The following is a 19,883-nucleotide window of genomic DNA, read 5'->3' as shown; positions in this document are numbered from 1 at the left end:
TGATCAGTCATTTTCTTGCACTTGCACTCAGGAAAAATCACGATTTTTTGCTATTTTCAGACATTTCCTTATAACTCTAAATTAAACAGAGATATAGTGCTGAAAATTTCGGTACTTATGTAAAATATAGTGCTTAATAGCGTGGTCATATTGTTCCTGTTCGCATTTTAAGAGTTTGGAAGATATGACTATAGTTATTTTTGGACAAAAAATTATTTAACCTTTATTTTTGTCTATATCTTGAAAACGGTTAACTAAATGTCAAAAGTAACGAATACATGATTTTTTTCACCGTATAAATTACTAAGTGTCGAAATTTTAGCTTATTTGGTGATCAGTCATTTTCTTGCATTTTTTCCATTTTCCATATTTTTCCATACTCAGGAAAAATCACGATTTTTTGCTATTTTCAGACATTTCCTTAAAACTCTAAATTAAACAGAGATATAGTGCTGAAAATTTCGGTACTTATGTAAAATTTAGTGCTTAATAGCGTGGTCATATTGTTCCTGTTCGCATTTTAAGAGTTTGGAAGATATGACTATAGTTATTTTTGGACCAAAAATTATTTAATCTTTATTTTTATCTATATCTTGAAAACGGTTAACTAAATGTCAAAAGTAACGAATACATGATTTTTTTCACCGTATAAATTACTAAGTGTCGAAATTTTAGCTTATTTGGTGATCAGTCATTTTCTTGCATTTTTTCCATATATATACTCAGGAAAAATCACGATTTTTTGCTATTTTCAGACATTTCCTTATAACTCTAAATTAAACAGAGATATAGTGCTGAAAATTTCGGTACTTATGTAAAATTTAGTGCTTAATAGCGTGGTCATATTGTTCCTGTTCGCATTTTAAGAGTTTGGAAGATATGACTATAGTTATTTTTGGACCAAAAATTATTTAATCTTTATTTTTATCTATATCTTGAAAACGGTTAACTAAATGTCAAAAGTAACGAATACATGATTTTTTTCACCGTATAAATTACTAAGTGTCGAAATTTTAGCTTATTTGGTGATCAGTCATTTTCTTGCACTTGCACTCAGGAAAAATCACGATTTTCGGCTATTTTCAGACATTTCCTTATTAAATTAAACAGAGATATAGTGCTGAAAATTTCGGTACTTATGTAAAATTTAGTGCTTAATAGCGTGATGAGATTGTTCCTGTTCGCATTTTAAGAGTTTGAAAGATATGACTATAGTTATTTTTGGACCAAAAATTATTTAACCTTTATTTTTGTCTATATCTTGAAAACGGTTAACTAAATGTCAAAAGTAACGAATACATGATTTTTTTCACCGTATAAATTACTAAGTGTCGAAATTTTAGCTTATTTGGTGATCAGTCATTTTCTTGCACTTGCACTCAGGAAAAATCACGATTTTCGGCTATTTTCAGACATTTCCTTATTAAATTAAACAGAGATATAGTGCTGAAAATTTCGGTACTTATGTAAAATTTAGTGCTTAATAGCGTGGTCATATTGTTCCTGTTCGCATTTTAAGAGTTTGGAAGATATGACTATAGTTATTTTTGGACCAAAAATTATTTAACCTTTATTTTTATCTATATCTTGAAAACGGTTAACTAAATGTCAAAAGTAACGAATACATGATTTTTTTCACCGTATAAATTACTAAGTGTCGAAATTTTAGCTTATTTGGTGATCAGTCATTTTCTTGCACTTGCACTCAGGAAAAATCACGATTTTCGGCTATTTTCAGACATTTCCTTATTAAATTAAACAGAGATATAGTGCTGAAAATTTCGGTACTTATGTAAAATTTAGTGCTTAATAGCGTGATGAGATTGTTCCTGTTCGCATTTTAAGAGTTTGGAAGATATGACTATAGTTATTTTTGGACCAAAAATTATTTAATCTTTATTTTTATCTATATCTTGAAAACGGTTAACTAAATGTCAAAAGTAACGAATACATGATTTTTTTCACCGTATAAATTACTAAGTGTCGAAATTTTAGCTTATTTGGTGATCAGTCATTTTCTTGCACTTGCACTCAGGAAAAATCACGATTTTCGGCTATTTTCAGACATTTCCTTATTAAATTAAACAGAGATATAGTGCTGAAAATTTCGGTACTTATGTAAAATTTAGTGCTTAATAGCGTGATGAGATTGTTCCTGTTCGCATTTTAAGAGTTTGGAAGATATGACTATAGTTATTTTTGGACCAAAAATTATTTAACCTTTATTTTTGTCTATATCTTGAAAACGGTTAACTAAATGTCAAAAGTAACGAATACATGATTTTTTTCACCGTATAAATTACTAAGTGTCGAAATTTTAGCTTATTTGGTGATCAGTCATTTTCTTGCATTTTTTCCATATATATACTCAGGAAAAATCACGATTTTTTGCTATTTTCAGACATTTCCTTATAACTCTAAATTAAACAGAGATATAGTGCTGAAAATTTCGGTACTTATGTAAAATTTAGTGCTTAATAGCGTGGTCATATTGTTCCTGTTCGCATTTTAAGAGTTTGGAAGATATGACTATAGTTATTTTTGGACCAAAAATTATTTAATCTTTATTTTTATCTATATCTTGAAAACGGTTAACTAAATGTCAAAAGTAACGAATACATGATTTTTTTCACCGTATAAATTACTAAGTGTCGAAATTTTAGCTTATTTGGTGATCAGTCATTTTCTTGCACTTGCACTCAGGAAAAATCACGATTTTCGGCTATTTTCAGACATTTCCTTATTAAATTAAACAGAGATATAGTGCTGAAAATTTCGGTACTTATGTAAAATTTAGTGCTTAATAGCGTGATGAGATTGTTCCTGTTCGCATTTTAAGAGTTTGGAAGATATGACTATAGTTATTTTTGGACCAAAAATTATTTAATCTTTATTTTTATCTATATCTTGAAAACGGTTAACTAAATGTCAAAAGTAACGAATACATGATTTTTTTCACCGTATAAATTACTAAGTGTCGAAATTTTAGCTTATTTGGTGATCAGTCATTTTCTTGCATTTTTTCCATTTTCCATATTTTTCCATACTCAGGAAAAATCACGATTTTTTGCTATTTTCAGACATTTCCTTATAACTCTAAATTAAACAGAGATATAGTGCTGAAAATTTCGGTACTTATGTAAAATTTAGTGCTTAATAGCGTGGTCATATTGTTCCTGTTCGCATTTTAAGAGTTTGGAAGATATGACTATAGTTATTTTTGGACCAAAAATTATTTAATGTTTATTTTTATCTATATCTTGAAAACGGTTAACTAAATGTCAAAAGTAACGAATACATGATTTTTTTCACCGTATAAATTACTAAGTGTCGAAATTTTAGCTTATTTGGTGATCAGTCATTTTCTTGCACTTGCACTCAGGAAAAATCACGATTTTCGGCTATTTTCAGACATTTCCTTATTAAATTAAACAGAGATATAGTGCTGAAAATTTCGGTACTTATGTAAAATTTAGTGCTTAATAGCGTGATGAGATTGTTCCTGTTCGCATTTTAAGAGTTTGGAAGATATGACTATAGTTATTTTTGGACCAAAAATTATTTAATCTTTATTTTTATCTATATCTTGAAAACGGTTAACTAAATGTCAAAAGTAACGAATACATGATTTTTTTCACCGTATAAATTACTAAGTGTCGAAATTTTAGCTTATTTGGTGATCAGTCATTTTCTTGCACTTGCACTCAGGAAAAATCACGATTTTCGGCTATTTTCAGACATTTCCTTATTAAATTAAACAGAGATATAGTGCTGAAAATTTCGGTACTTATGTAAAATTTAGTGCTTAATAGCGTGATGAGATTGTTCCTGTTCGCATTTTAAGAGTTTGGAAGATATGACTATAGTTATTTTTGGACCAAAAATTATTTAACCTTTATTTTTGTCTATATCTTGAAAACGGTTAACTAAATGTCAAAAGTAACGAATACATGATTTTTTTCACCGTATAAATTACTAAGTGTCGAAATTTTAGCTTATTTGGTGATCAGTCATTTTCTTGCACTTGCACTCAGGAAAAATCACGATTTTCGGCTATTTTCAGACATTTCCTTATTAAATTAAACAGAGATATAGTGCTGAAAATTTCGGTACTTATGTAAAATTTAGTGCTTAATAGCGTGATGAGATTGTTCCTGTTCGCATTTTAAGAGTTTGGAAGATAATACTATAGTTATTTTTGGACCAAAAATTATTTAACCTTTATTTTTGTCTATATCTTGAAAACGGTTAACTAAATGTCAAAAGTAACGAATACATGATTTTTTTCACCGTATAAATTACTAAGTGTCGAAATTTTAGCTTATTTGGTGATCAGTCATTTTCTTGCACTTGCACTCAGGAAAAATCACGATTTTCGGCTATTTTCAGACATTTCCTTATTAAATTAAACAGAGATATAGTGCTGAAAATTTCGGTACTTATGTAAAATTTAGTGCTTAATAGCGTGATGAGATTGTTCCTGTTCGCATTTTAAGAGTTTGGAAGATATGACTATAGTTATTTTTGGACCAAAAATTATTTAACCTTTATTTTTGTCTATATCTTGAAAACGGTTAACTAAATGTCAAAAGTAACGAATACATGATTTTTTTCACCGTATAAATTACTCAGTGTCGAAGTTTTCGCTTATTTGGTGATCAGTCATTTTCTTGCATTTTTTCCATATATATACTCAGGAAAAATCACGATTTTTTGCTATTTTCAGACATTTCCTTATAACTCTAGATTAAACAGAGATATAGTGCTGAAAATTTCGGTACATATGTAAAATTTAGTGCTTAATAGCGTGATGAGATTGTTCCTGTTCGCATTTTAAGAGTTTGGGAGATATGACTATAGTTATTTTTGGACCAAAAATTATTTAACCTTTATTTTTGTCTATATCTTGAAAACGGTTAACTAAATGTCAAAAGTAATGAATACATGATTTTTTTCACCGTAAAAATTACTAAGTGTCGAAGTATTAGCTAATTGGGTGATCAGTCAGTTTCTTGCATTTTTTCCATATATATACTCAGGAAAAATCACGATTTTTTGCTATTTTCAGACATTTCCTTATAACTCTAGATTAAACAGAGATATAGTGCTGAAAATTTCGGTACTTATGTAAAATTTAGTGCTTAATAGCGTGGTCATATTGTTCCTGTTCACATTTTAAGAGTTTGGAAGATATGACTATAGTTATTTTTGGACCAAAAATTATTTAATGTTTATTTTTATCTATATCTTGAAAACGGTTAACTAAATGTCAAAAGTAACGAATACATGATTTTTTTTCACCGTATAAATTACTAAGTGTCGAAGTTTTAGCTTATTTGGTGCTCAGTCATTTTCTTGCACTTTTTCCATATATATATTCAGGAAAAATCGTGATTTTTGGCCATTTTCAGACATTTCCTTATAACTCTAGATTAAACAGAGATATAGTGCTGAAAATTTCAGTACTTATGTAAAATTTAGTGCTTAATAGCGTGATGATATTGTGCCTGTTCGCAATTTAAGAGTTTGGAAGATATGACTATAGTTATTTTTGGACCAAAAATTATTTAACCTTTATTTTTGTCTATATCTTGAAAACGGTTAACTAAATGTCAAAAGTAACGAATACATGATTTTTTCACCGTATAAATTACTCAGTGTCGAAGTTTTAGCTTATTTGGTGATCAGTCATTTTCTTGCATTTTCCATATATATACTCAGGAAAAATCGCGATTTTTGGCCATTTTCAGACATTTCCTTATAACTCTAATTTAAACAGAGATATAGTGCTGAAAATGTCGGTACTTATGTAAAATTTAGTGCTTAATAGCGTGATGATATTGTTCCTGTTCGCATTTTAAGAGTTTGAATGATATGACTATAGTTATTTTTGGACCAAAAATTATTTAACCTTTATTTTTGTCTATATCTTGAAATCGGTTAACTAAATGTCAAAAGTAACGAATATATGATTTTTTTCACCGTATAAATTACTCAGTGTCGAAGTTTTAGCTTATTTGGTGATCAGTCATTTTCTTGCACTTTTTCCATATATATACTCAGGAAAAGTCGCGATTTTTGGCCATTTTCAGACATTTCCTTATAACTCTAATTTAAACAGAGATATAGTGCTGAAAATGTCGGTACTTATGTAAAATTTAGTGCTTAATAGCGTGATGATATTGTGCCTGTTCGCAATTTAAGAGTTTGGAAGATATGACTATAGTTATTTTTGGACCAAAAACTATTTAATCTTTATTTTTGTCTATATCTTGAAAACGGTTAACTAAATGTCAAAAGTAACGAATACATGATTTTTTTCACCGTATAAATGACTAAGTGTCGAAGTTTTAGCTTATTTGGTGATCAGTCATTTTCTTGCACTTTTTCCATATATATACTCAGGAAAAATCGCGATTTTTGGCCATTTTCAGACATTTCCTTATAACTCTAATTTAAACAGAGATATAGTGCTGAAAATGTCGGTACTTATGTAAAATTTAGTGCTTAATAGCGTGATGAAATTGTTCCTGTTCGCAATTTTAGAGTTTGGAAGATATGACTATAGTTATTTTTGGACCAAAAATTATTTAATCTTTATTTTTATCTATATCTTGAAAACGGTTAACTAAATGTCAAAAGTAACGAATACATGATTTTTTTCACCGTATAAATGACTAAGTGTCGAAGTTTTAGCTTATTTGGTGATCAGTCATTTTCTTGCACTTTTTCCATATATATACTCAGGAAAAGTCGCGATTTTTGGCCATTTTCAGACATTTCCTTATAACTCTAATTTAAACAGAGATATAGTGCTGAAAATGTCGGTACTTATGTAAAATTTAGTGCTTAATAGCGTGATGAAATTGTTCCTGTTCGCAATTTAAGAGTTTGGAAGATATGACTATAGTTATTTTTGGACCAAAAATTATTTAACCTTTATTTTTGTCCATATCTTGAAAACGGTTAACTAAATGTCAAAAGTAACGAATACATGATTTTTTTCACCGTTCAAATGACTAAGTGTCGAAGTTTTAGCTTATTTGGTGATCAGTCATTTTCTTGCACTTTTTCCATATATATACTCAGGAAAAGTCGCGATTTTTGGCCATTTTCAGACATTTCCTTATAACTCTAATTTAAACAGAGATATAGAGCTGAAAATTTCGGTACTTATGTAAAATTTAGTGCTTAATAGCGTGGTGATATTGTTCCTGTTCGCATTTTAAGAGTTTGGAAGATATGACTATAGTTATTTTTGGACCAAAAATTATTTAATCTTTATTTTTATCTATATCTTGAAAACGGTTAACTAAATGTCAAAAGTAACGAATACATGATTTTTTTCACCGTATAAATGACTAAGTGTGGAAGTTTTAGCTTATTTGGTGATCAGTCATTTTCTTGCACTTTTTCCATATATATACTCAGGAAAAGTCGCGATTTTTGGCCATTTTCAGACATTTCCTTATAACTCTAATTTAAACAGAGATATAGTGCTGAAAATGTCGGTACTTATGTAAAATTTAGTGCTTAATAGCGTGATGAAATTGTTCCTGTTCGCAATTTAAGAGTTTGGAAGATATGACTATAGTTATTTTTGGACCAAAAATTATTTAACCTCTATTTTTGTCCATATCTTGAAAACGGTTAACTAAATGTCAATAGTAACGAATACATGATTTTTTTCACCGTATAAATGACTAAGTGTCGAAGTTTTAGCTTATTTGGTGATCAGTCATTTTCTTGCACTTTTTCCATATATATACTCAGGAAAAGTCGCGATTTTTGGCCATTTTCAGACATTTCCTTATAACTCTAATTTAAACAGAGATATAGTGCTGAAAATGTCGGTACTTATGTAAAATTTAGTGCTTAATAGCGTGATGAAATTGTCCCTGTTCGCAATTTAAGAGTTTGGAAGATATGACTATAGTTATTTTTGGACCAAAAATTATTTAACCTTTATTTTTGTCTATATCTTGAAAACGGTTAACTAAATGTCAAAAGTAACGAATACATGATTTTTTTCACCGTATAAATGACTAAGTGTCGAAGTTTTAGCTTATTTGGTGATCAGTCATTTTCTTGCACTTTTTCCATATATATACTCAGGAAAAGTCGCGATTTTTGGCCATTTTCAGACATTTCCTTATAACTCTAATTTAAACAGAGATATAGTGCTGAAAATGTCGGTACTTATGTAAAATTTAGTGCTTAATAGCGTGATGAGATTGTTCCTATTCGCATTACTTTACGACGATTTCCAATTCGAAATATAAAGATTGTTAGCATCTCTCCGTATATGTATCAAGATTAATTAGATTTTGGGTATCTTAGACTATCCTTTCTAAATCTGGTTTAAATAGAAGTACCTCGATGAAAGCACAAGAACTTATCCGAAAATATATGTCGAATAAAACGATGAAAGTTACTTGATTAATAATTTTAATAATTTGAAACTATCGCGATTAGTATGAGACACATTTTAGGCAATGTTTTCACCAAAGCATTAATATTTCTTTTACAATTCCTATTGATTGTAATGTTATTATAATTAATAGAAAAACCTACATCATATTCGCAATAAAACAATCTAGGAAGTTTATAATATTTTATTAAGACTTCAAATAATACATCAAAACGAATCAGAGAAACGAAACGAACTTAAACACGAACAGATCAACAAGATTTCTTTGGTATAGAATCGACTATATAGATTCTAGATAACTTTGCTTAAGTATACTTACTGGTACTTTATACAGACGACAATGGTCGTACATAACATGATTGTACTGCGACTTTCACATCATCCTTAATACAAATTCAATCAGTTTGTCATGATGGGGGCGCTGTTGGTCGATATCTTCGAGGACGTGTTATCCGACACGATCGGGTTCTCCGCCTCGTTGGTACCGCCACTGATGTCTTCCAGCTCGCTCTCCTCCAGTAGTGGTACTCCTGAGAATATTGAGAAGATGAATGAATACTTCTGGTGGAACTATTACTTGGTGAATACCTTCAGTGTTGACGATGGAACAACCATCGAACGAAGCCAAACTGCCACAGTGTCCCCTGCAAGAGGGATTCTGGGAGACGGCGCTGTGCGACGAAGCTGTATCCAGCGTGATATTGGTGGAACCCTCCGAAATGGTAACAGTGTCGGTGGAACCCATCGATTCCCCTCCGGACCGCATGCTTGGCGTATGGGACACGCTGCAATACAAAACAAGGCTGAAGCTCTCGCCCTTCACCGGCTCCATCGTTAGAAATACTCACAAGGATCCATGACGAACCACGTGGTGTCCAGCATCAGCGTTCGACGAGCTTCTGCTACGGTTGCTTCCACGACAGATCGCCAAACTGGGCCAGTGCGGGCGATGTAGCTGAAGCCTGCTCACCTGGATCAGAGTAGATCGGTCTCGGGTGGCTTCGTCATATGATGGTAACGTATTCTGTGATAAAAAAAATTAAAGAACATACTTTTATTTCTACAACGAGTGTTCCAAAGCAAACAGGACATGTTTAGACTGAGGATGGACGAATTTGAGGAAACCTATTTATTATCTCGTTGATAATACCAATTATCACAAAAACAAGCATGTAATATGACTGTTTTTCTATGATCTATATCGACACGACTTTGGTATGAGACAAATATTCATAAATTATACCGACATAGGAATTAACAACAGAACATAAAAAACATAAAGACCTACATACTAAAAGACCGTGCTTATCTGCATTTCTTCCGGACTTGTGACAAAAAACTACATTAGGTACTGGGCTTGAAAGCAGGTTCTTGTCAAACAAATTGATGAAGATTCTAAAGTATGGACATGATGATGGACATTCCTTTTGTCGCAAAGTGGTACAGTGCATTCAAAAGCGGTCAAGATATGGTGGAAGATTTGCCTCGCTCTGGTGGACCATCTACCTCTCCAAATGAAGTTAACATCGCCTGGCTGAAATTATCCATACAAGTTTGAGAGAATAAGACCAGATATGTGGACAGAAAACTTCTGAATATTGCATTCTTCTGATCAAAAACTCAAGAAACCGCCATATTTACCTGATATGTCTCCTTCTGATTTCTTTCACCTTTCAAAACTCAAAACTACGTTTTTTTCAGTTGACGGAAGGCGTAAAAAGACAATTAGGTTTCGGAAAATGATTTTATAATCAAATATCAAGAATTGGAATTGTGGCATATATTACCATCTAATCTGAATGAAATACAAGAAAAAAGTACCTGATTATTCTGCACTCCATCAGCAAAAGCGATCAAGGCCAGCCGATCCGGATGTTGAAGCAGTACCGCATGGTCATTCACCACCTCAGCGGGATGGGTCCCAGTGGATGGTATAACTGATGGAGGCATTGCGACTGATCTAGACAAGGCCTTACGTTTCTTGTACGCCACCAGCAAGCAGGCCATCAGTAAGATTCCGATAACCCCAGCTCCAGTGGCGCTGGATATTAAAATCGCATTAAGATCGTCAAGCTCCACTACAAATAAAAAATATAAACATGAATGGGACACTTCATGAAGACTTTTTAGCGACAAACCAAAATAAGTTTCCTTGGTTCGGATACAAGTAGGCCACATGTCCATTGCCTCCCAACAACCGTTGTCCTGGCACGTTATGGTCCTACCTCCATCCATGACGTATCCTTTCAGACACTCATAAGTGACTTGGGAACTGATGGGGAAGTACGATAACCCATTACTATCGTAACTCTTGTCATAATCTCTGTCGATTATCTCTGCATATTGTATGGCTGGTGGTGGGCTGCACATGTGGACTTCAACTGAAAAAAAATGTATATCCATCTAAACTACTTAAAAGATACTAATAAATCTTACCACACTGAGGATAGACGCCAATCCATTTCCCATTTTTGCAGAAGAATTTCGAGGTCTGACAAGGCGCCAAGGCGTTTTGGTAGTTCCTGTCGCAGCCTATTTCCACAGTAGTAGTCGATATGGAGACTATTTTTAGGTGTGGATGAAGCTTCGGGTTTAACAGAGGTACCGATGCGCATGCCAAGTTTGGAAAATGTTCTGAAAAAAAACATAACCTAGATTTATTAAAAAATCCGGTTTAACCGAAAATACATTTATTAAAATATGAATATACAGATGATATAATCACAATTAATATAATAATTATTTATAAAATATTCGAAAGACTGCCAGATATTAGACTATTTCCTAAATTTGTTAAAAACTCTGGTTTAAACAAAGATACATTTAACAAGACATTATTATATACACAAACTGTATGGATTATAGCATAACCAATTTTTAGACATCGAAATTTTTTTTGAAAAATATGTCCATTGTTATTAGTACTTTTGCTTTGACAGATTACCATATTGTTCGCTTCCCAATCACGTCTTGAAATCCATCGTTTGAGAGTGATACCGAACCAATCTGATACGACACCTGTTGTGTCACCGTCTTATCTCCGACGCATCAATAAAACGATTTAACGGGCGAAGACCAATGCGGAAAAAGACAATGGTGGCCGCGAGAGGAGCCCGATGAAGGATGCACCATCGGCTTTGTCGCTGTTCCTCGGCTCATAAACAATGAAAAATCGTCCCTGGAGGGTTATCGAAAAGTTACGTGTCCGACGAACGCTAGATACGCATCTTTTCTTGTGGGAACCGAACGGCAATTAGCTAATATCTTCGTCGATTACCGTGGCGAAGAGAAGTTAGAGGCGCACTCACCATTTCGTCATGATCAGTTTTATTAGGCGTTTATAATTACGTTAAGTCTCAAATAAATATTTTTATTTGATGATATGTAGTTAATAATGTAAATATATAGATCTAGATATTTTTCTGGTGTCTTGGTAATGAAACAGAGTGGTTTAAACACAAATACACTTATCAAAAATTACGATACAAAAATGTAATAATTTTGATGTAATTGTTATTCTATAATATATACATGTTTTCCTCTATACTTATTCTCTTTCTTGTACTCTAAATCTCTGAATAAATGTGAAATATTGGATTAGATCTAAAATTTCGCATAACTTTAGTTTAAACAAAAATACATTAATGAAAATCTCGGCATATGTACAATATTATATTAACATTATATTATCTGGTTTAAACAATGATAGATTTATCAAAAAAACAAAACAAAAGCAATATTATGTACTTGTAGCTTGTAGTATATTTTTTTCTTAATGTATAGTTGTTTAGAAGATATTTCGTGTTATCTCCACGTATAAAAATTAAAAAAGCCTTAGGAAAAAGACGTGGATTTTTTACTGCTTTATTGGAATTGGAATTAGTTGGTCATCTGCTGCTAAGAGCTATTAAAAGCGCAAATAATGATGATAAAACGAATGGTATCTGTTCCCAAGACAATTATGTGGGTGTTCTCACCAGAAAATGGCCAGTACTAAGTACTGCAACACTGTCGGTACTCCCAGTTCTAGGTACGCATCGAACGAAGTCGTTATCGTCACCATGGGTGCAGTTCAGCTAGGTCGCTACTCCCGCACATTAACAGTCTCCAGATTTACGCAGTCATCGTCCGAAGAACCACCTGCAGCCACATGGGCTTTTTTTCACAATTAAGACTCCGCCATCTTCGTCGAGGTTTCCTGGGGAAAAGTGACGACGTCGTCGGCAATAAATCAGCCGACAATCCCGGAAAACTGTTAACAAACCGATTTGATGCGCGTTCAGGTATGCATCGTTTGACCTGGGGGAGACGGCGGCCGCATCTTCGGGAGAATTCCGCCATTATCAGGTTCTCGGGACCGGAGATCGTAAATACTTGCAGATACGCGCACATATTTATATGAATAGCGCCGTTAGGTGCGTGTATGATCCGGAGAAGTCATTCAACTTCATTGAAATATTTTTTTAATTATTGTCATATATTAGTGCAAGGGTTTAATTCTTATCACTATTCCTGCAATTAGAAGTAAATTGGTTGTCACAAGTGACAACTTAGTGTTAAGTTTGAATATTAATTACCTTTATTGTTTAATTTTTTTTATTCACTGATCATGCTCATAAAACACACCTGAAAGCCTACTATGATACTGCTCCATCAAATCTCATTCGAAATTGTTGTTTTAAATAATTTGAAAGCATTCATTTTAATATCAATGACAAATGACATCTGGAAAAGCTCACAAAGTTTCAAGACCTCTATAAATTTCTAGTAACACACGAACTTACGTCAAATGCAAAAAAAATTGAAAATCTAATGGGCGACTGGTGGTCTAAAATTCCAGCCACATGAACTGAATGAAAACATCCCTATCTTGGAGCAATTTCTCGCAGCTACACTGAATATTTCTAATGATCATAACATTAGAATCCAAATTATTGAGAACGTCAACCAATCTCCATTGTTATGACGTTATTTCGTCACAATTCTGGGATGAGAGGTCAGAGCTAGCAAATTTTTATATTTAAACAAAAGTATTTCGTTCATTATCAAATTCTATATACCCTTTTACAGACAGTAAATAGACAAAGGAAAAATATTCAATCTCAAAGAACTGAAGAACACTGTCAGATAAAACATTCATATTTTTAAATAACAGAATGGAATCAAATCTGGTCAGTATGAAGGAGGAGCCAAGCTACTACAAAATAGACACCAATAGGACTTTTATAGATTTCGATATAAATGGCAAGAAAATGATGTCAAATATCCCAAAGTTACATTACATAATTCATAAAATATATATTAAATGTTTAGTCACTAATTTTTATTACTTTATTTAAATATATTCACTCCAAATTCATCGATTGTTGTTAATAATGGCATAATTTGTTAAAACTGCAGCAATAAGCACCCAGTTTAACATCTGCTCATTAAAAAGCTCGTCATATCGGCGAAACACTCATTTATCCTCAACCCTGATCGGTCTCAGTCCCAACCACATTATAAATTACTCAATACCCAACTTGATGTACAAAAAAAAGCTGGTGACAGACAGGTAAAACAATAAAACACAACAGTAACACATAAGCGAAATATTTTTTATCGTTATAACTTCCTCAATATTCGATATTGTCACATACTGATTACAATTTTGCTAACAAGTTCAACTAAAAACCTATATATTTATTTAGAATCCTAAAAAAATGAGATATTACATTCTTTGGCTTTGTAGTGTTTAGTTCGGGTCAACAACCAGACCGGCGATCCCCCCAATCGGGGAGGGAGGGAGTTGAACTAGGACCTAAATGGAGGGACGGGGGAATAGCGGTCGAGTCGATTTTTCTATTTCCTCATAGTCCTCTGATCATCACCAGAACTCGTGTGTACGTATGGTCGAAAAATATATGTATATCTATGCGTACATAGTGCTTCTTAATATGCTTTAAAATTAAAGTGTAACATGAAACGAATAACATACATATCAAAAAAGAGAGATAAATAATCTAATGAATATAATAATATCACTAAAGTAATGGGAAAGGAACTTAAAAAGAATGGTCTTCGTCTGGCTCTGACGCCAAATCACAAGTAAGTCTTCACAAAGTCTATCACAAAAAAAATAAAGCTATGATTAAAGTTAATTTTGACAAGGGAGTGTGTGTGTATGAGTGAGTGCCCTTTTTAAGTACAATACTGGATTTTTTTTGGAACAAATAAGACCGAGACAGATACAAGCAATTTAATCCTACCTCTCCTACCATTGCACTTACTGAGTATTGTTCTTGAATATTATACAAATCCTTTCGTAATCCTTAAATATACATAATATACAGGGTTTAATATCCTACCCTTACCGACTTACCATGGGGGTAGTTATCAAAATATATATATAGGGTAGCTTCAAATGGGATATAATATACAAGCAACAGAAATATGTATACCATATAAAAGAAAACGACGATGGAGGATGCACCCAGGTATGTTGGCAACAGAAAGATTTAAAAGAACGACACAATTAAACTAGAGACATCACAATTTTTTGGTACAGAACGATGAAAACAAAGTTAAGATAATATATTGTCTTCTATTAATAATATAGTCGACCATATCTATGACAGTAAGGTGTCCAGTAAAATATTTTCTAGAAAAAATCTTAAAATAATGCAAAAAGAGTTTTTAAATATTGTTAAATAAAGAGGTGGTCGGTTAAATATATCCTGAAACCTTTTCTAAAAGAACAACATAATTAAAATAAAAACAAATATATGAAACAACTATATAGTTAAATACCCCTCAAAGAACACAACAATAGAAAAAAGTTTGAGTACACCACAATATAAAGGGTGTTCAATTAAACGTATCAAAGACAAAATAAAAAAATTTAAAATCAAAACTACCACATAAGAAAAAGTTTCCATTAAATATACCTCAAAGAACATCTTGAAAAATAAAATATATATATGCTACTACATATGTCTTAAATAAATTCGTACTACAAAAAAAATATATAGACATAAAGAACTATATAAAAAAGTGTTCGGTTAGGTATATCTTAAAGAACTCCTTAAAAGAGCACAATAAAAATCAGATAAAAATCGATATAGGCGACTATATAAAAGTATTATATCAGTTAAATATACCTTAAATAATTTCTCAAAGCATCAATACTATCGAAATTTAAAAAAATATATGAACAGACGACTATATGAAAGAAGGTGTTCAGTTTAAATATATCTTAAAAAACACCATGGAGTTTTGTCACAAGTCTTTTATCACTATATATAAATAATTTTCCTATAATAATAAAAGTTCAGCTAAATATTCCTTATAGAGAACTCGTTAAAAATAAGTAGATAATAAACCGACTATATATATCATAAATTTTATCACCGAAAACGTGCGTTCAGTTAAATCTTTCTTACTCCGAAACAAACATATAAACGTTTTAGAAACTCTAGCGCTATGGAATACAAAAATCACCGAATATTTGACAGAGATATGGTATAAAGTGTTCCCACCCTTCTAGCCGGAAATGCACCAACATACCGCGATAAAAAACGAATGATATCTGACGTCTAGAATAAGTCTGAATCGACCTCCTTACAAGGCCCCGAAGGGATCGAACGCCGCCTGTGGCTGAGCCCCTCCGATCTTCGGACTGCCCATCACGGGAGGCTGCTGCTGCTGCTGCTGCATCGGATACTGCATGCCCATCATGGGTTGCATCACCGGTTGTTGCGTCATCATCTGTGGCTGTTGGGCGCTCATCATGGGCCTGTAGGAGGCGGCCGTCGTGGCGGCCAGCGGCTGGGGTTGCCACCCGCCCGCGGATGACGTCTTCGGCTGGTTCTTGGGCGAGTTCCACTTGCCGCTACCCGAGTCTATCGTCAGGTTCTCCACCAGAGAGTTCAGACTAGACTCCAGGTCGCCCGTAAGCAATTTAGAGGCGGGCGGTGGCCGCTGGGGCGGTATGTTGGGCTGCGGGGGTATGGGAGGGGGTTTCTTCTGCTCCGTGCTGACCAGGGGATCGAACACCGACGGCTCGTTGGTGTTAAAGAAGCTGGTGAGGTCCCCGAAAGCTTGCTGGTTCGTTTGTGCGGGTTGCGCCGCCTGGAAGGCGTTCACCGCCGCCGTGCTGTTACCCCACATGGGCTGGGTCGATGCCGGCGGTTGGGGGGCGGCCTGGGACGAGAAGAAGTCGGGTATACCGTTCGATACCGGAGCCGCAGGGGGCACTGGGGTCGTCGAAGGCGCTGAGAAGTCAGCGAACGGGTTACCTAACGACGAACAAAACAACGGTTTTAAAAAAATAACAACACCCGTATAAAGAGGTCGAGAGTTTTCAATAAATCGATGCCGGCGTCAATATCAATAACGATCAAAGTCCACGACGGTTTAGATTTAATTAATATAGAACAATAACAATATTTCGGTGCAGAGCTTATGGTGTATTGTGTTACGATGATAAAGGAAAAAAAACATGTATTACACACATGATTGTACGTGATATTTATAAAAGAACTGCAGAGATTGAAAAAAAAATCGAAAAAAGCGGCGTTACTTTCACTTCTCGCAATATTTCTATTCACCCGGCGAGTTAGCAGAGACAAAAAGGTTTTTTATCGAAATATTTCTTTTGGTTGTTACGTAATGACGGTGACGGGTCAGTTTCCGTGTCTAGACGAGGAGAATGTTGCGGCACTCATTGAAAACACTCGAGAATCATCTGTATCTGAATCAGGACTTACCTCCAAGAGACAGCAGATCGTCCAGGGCATTGCTGCTCTGCACCGGAGCCGCTGTGACCGGTGCCGAGTTGCTGAGACCATCATCCCCGAACAGATCGAGGATGGCTTCCGATTTGGGCGCCGGGGGCTGGGGCTCGTCGCTCAGGAACGGATTGGTGCTGGCCAGACCGGGCGAGCCGACGCTGGCCTTGTACTGGTTGAAGGCCGCCTCCTCCTCGGCCACGGCGGCCTGCTTGAAGTTGTCGTCCATCGCGGACCCGAAGGCGGAACTCGTGTTCGACAATACCGACACCCCCGACTTGAGGTTCTTCTGGTTGGTGGCCGCCGTGGGTGTGTTGCCCTCCAGCGAAGCCAGATGCTGTTCGAGGGCGTCGAGGAGGCTGTTGGGGGCCTTGGTCAGGTCGGGAATGTCGCCCTTGTCGATGCCGATGTTCTCGGCCACCTTCAAGAACTCGCCCACGCGGTCCATTCGGATCAGGAACTTTTTGTAGAGGTCCAGCGCCTCCCTGCACTGTTTCTTGTTGAGTTCAAAGTATTTCTCCAGTAAGTTAATGATGCCGTCGTTGTAACAGGCGAACAAGCGGATTAGATCTCTGAACAGAAGCATGAAGCACATATTTATGACCCCGTTGGTAAGGTCATTGGCCGTACAGTCAAACTCTAACAGAGCATCCAGCTGATTCTGTAATATCGGCAGGGTTTTCAGCAAATTCTCCGCGTCCATAGTCCGTAGGGTACCTTCCTCCTTGCCCCGCTTCACTTTACAGAAATCAAAAGCCACTGCCCTGTACGATAAGGCTTTTTCATTAAGATACTTGGCATACCTTCGAATGAATGGTGACATGTCATAACCTGTCCGGGCTCCCACGGCACTCTGTACGCCCGTCTTGTCCACGAAATTCGATAGCTGGAAGGACACGTTGCTGGAAGCTAGATACTGGGTGAATCTCTCGTTACCGTAACACATCAGATGGTGGGTGGTAATCAGAGACTTGAACACGACCACCCAACTGGAATTCTGGGACCTCTCTATCAACAAATTGGCCATCTGGGGTATGGACACGTTAGGCTCGTTCGTGCAGTGTACCAGATAGTCCAGGTGTTTCTTCTTGGGGCCCAGCAGCTCCTCCGTGGTGGCCTTACACACGGATTTGGCGAGGCCCTGTCCCGCTAAACTGTGTTTAGCGGCGAGCAGCCGGTCGTTTATAGTTTGACCAGCCATGCTAGTTGACGAACGACGCGTTTGCACTAATTCTACTCGAGAGACGTATTCTTAATTCTTTGCTAAAATTTTTTCTATGGGACGTCGATTCGACAGCAAAACCGGCGAATCAATATTTTCGTACCGTCGCGCCATCTATCCGCGACCTGTCAGCTCCGCAAACTGTCAAAAGTGCGACATCTGTCGAGGACCGCGCGATCAGTAGCCAAAATTACAGATTCCTACACTATACCGCCGCCAGAGGCAAATATAAAAAAGAACTAATTCCTACCTGTTCGCTCATCTTTTTCGCATCGTGGAATTGGCGGTTCCCATATTCCCTGTCCCATGCATTTGACGTCGGCCGATCCTACCAACTTATAGCCTTGATCACACTGGTATCTCACCTAAAGTTAACGGTTTTAATAGAGGGCACAGTTTATTCAACACAACACCAACCTCATCTCCAGATGAAAGCAATAAATGGGCAAGGGGAAATACTACACCACCATGTTCAATCCGTGAACGAACCTTGCATCTGTTTATAGTCGGAACACACAGAGCATCGCTTCCGATCCACTCTCCTTAAAAATTAAATTGGTGTAAAAGGGAGTTTCAAGTAAGAAAGGACTTACCATCTTTGCACAATCTTATTAAACTCATGGGAGGATCTAAAGTGTACCCACTCAAACAAGAATATCTTACTATAGTACCACTAAGGTAATCGGCATTTGGTGAGTAAATATCTTCAGTTAACTTATCCAGCTCCAATAATCCATTTTCTAGATAAGGTGGTGGAGGACACTTATTTACGCACTTTGGTGGTGGCTCATCTGGTTCAATATCCCACTCAGAACCTTTGCAAAAATAAATATCCTTCCCTAGCAAACTGTAATTTTCATAGCATTTGATGCGGGCGCTCAGTATTCCCGATAATTGTCTCACTTCGATATTACCGTTTGGAATATCTCCTAAAGAAGGGCAATTTGATAAGGTCGTTAAGTTGGTGTCAAACAAGATGCTAGGGGTTGGAATTGCCCTGGTCTCATCCAAAACCATAAACAGCGGAAAAACGAGGAAAACTATCGTTACCATGCTGGTTTTATAAACTTCTGATATTTTAGGGAATCACAATAATTTATTCGCATGACATCATAATCGTTTTGAACATAAAATGTACACATATATCACTCGCGAAACCAAAATAAACTGAAAACAGCTGATAATGACATTTACAGTCGCAAATAAACAATGTCATCTCTAACATCAGATAAAAGGAGCCTGTAAAATGATTTACAACAAAAATATAATATTTTGTCAATTATCCAGAGCTCATATATATTAATATGAAATTTATCTTCATTTTATATTTTTTGTACAAAAATATAATTTATATGGAAGGGATACCGATAGATGCCACTGATGCGAATTTTATTAGCATTAAAAAAATCAATTCCAAGTATTTTGTTAGTTAAATATTATATATACATCAGGAATAAAACTA

General features: G+C 35.1%; 1 protein-coding gene across 2 annotated transcripts; it reads right to left on the bottom strand.

Annotated features, from left to right (window-relative positions):
- Nucleotides 1–8,600: 8,600 nt before the first annotated feature.
- Nucleotides 8,601–19,619, bottom strand: LOC143204990 (phosphatidylinositol-binding clathrin assembly protein LAP). Of its 2 annotated transcripts, XM_076417949.1 has the most exons (9): nucleotides 19,015–19,619; nucleotides 18,839–18,963; nucleotides 18,672–18,786; nucleotides 10,868–11,065; nucleotides 10,570–10,812; nucleotides 10,253–10,509; nucleotides 9,280–9,455; nucleotides 9,020–9,216; nucleotides 8,601–8,961 (listed from the first exon to the last, which is right to left on the bottom strand). In XM_076417949.1, exons 1-9 carry the CDS (start codon nucleotides 19,472–19,474, stop codon nucleotides 8,831–8,833), a joined length of 1,902 nt encoding a protein of 633 aa, XP_076274064.1. In that variant the 5' UTR covers nucleotides 19,475–19,619; the 3' UTR covers nucleotides 8,601–8,830. The 2 variants fall into 2 exon arrangements, with proteins under 2 accessions (XP_076274064.1, XP_076274065.1); XM_076417950.1 differs by lacking the exons at nucleotides 8,601–8,961; nucleotides 9,020–9,216; nucleotides 9,280–9,455; ... (1 more) ...; nucleotides 10,570–10,812; nucleotides 10,868–11,065 and adding an exon at nucleotides 14,008–16,707 and having other exon boundaries at nucleotides 17,179–18,786; nucleotides 19,015–19,594.
- Between the last annotated feature and the right edge of the window lie 264 nt (nucleotides 19,620–19,883).

Source organism: Rhynchophorus ferrugineus, unplaced genomic scaffold (genome assembly GCF_030347505.1).
Source record: "Rhynchophorus ferrugineus isolate W39M unplaced genomic scaffold, kcgeb_rfMv2 rfM11, whole genome shotgun sequence".
Classification (NCBI taxonomy): domain Eukaryota; kingdom Metazoa; phylum Arthropoda; class Insecta; order Coleoptera; family Curculionidae; genus Rhynchophorus; species Rhynchophorus ferrugineus.
Note: the sequence above shows the minus strand (reverse complement) of the source record. Positions and strands in the feature narration are given on the sequence as shown.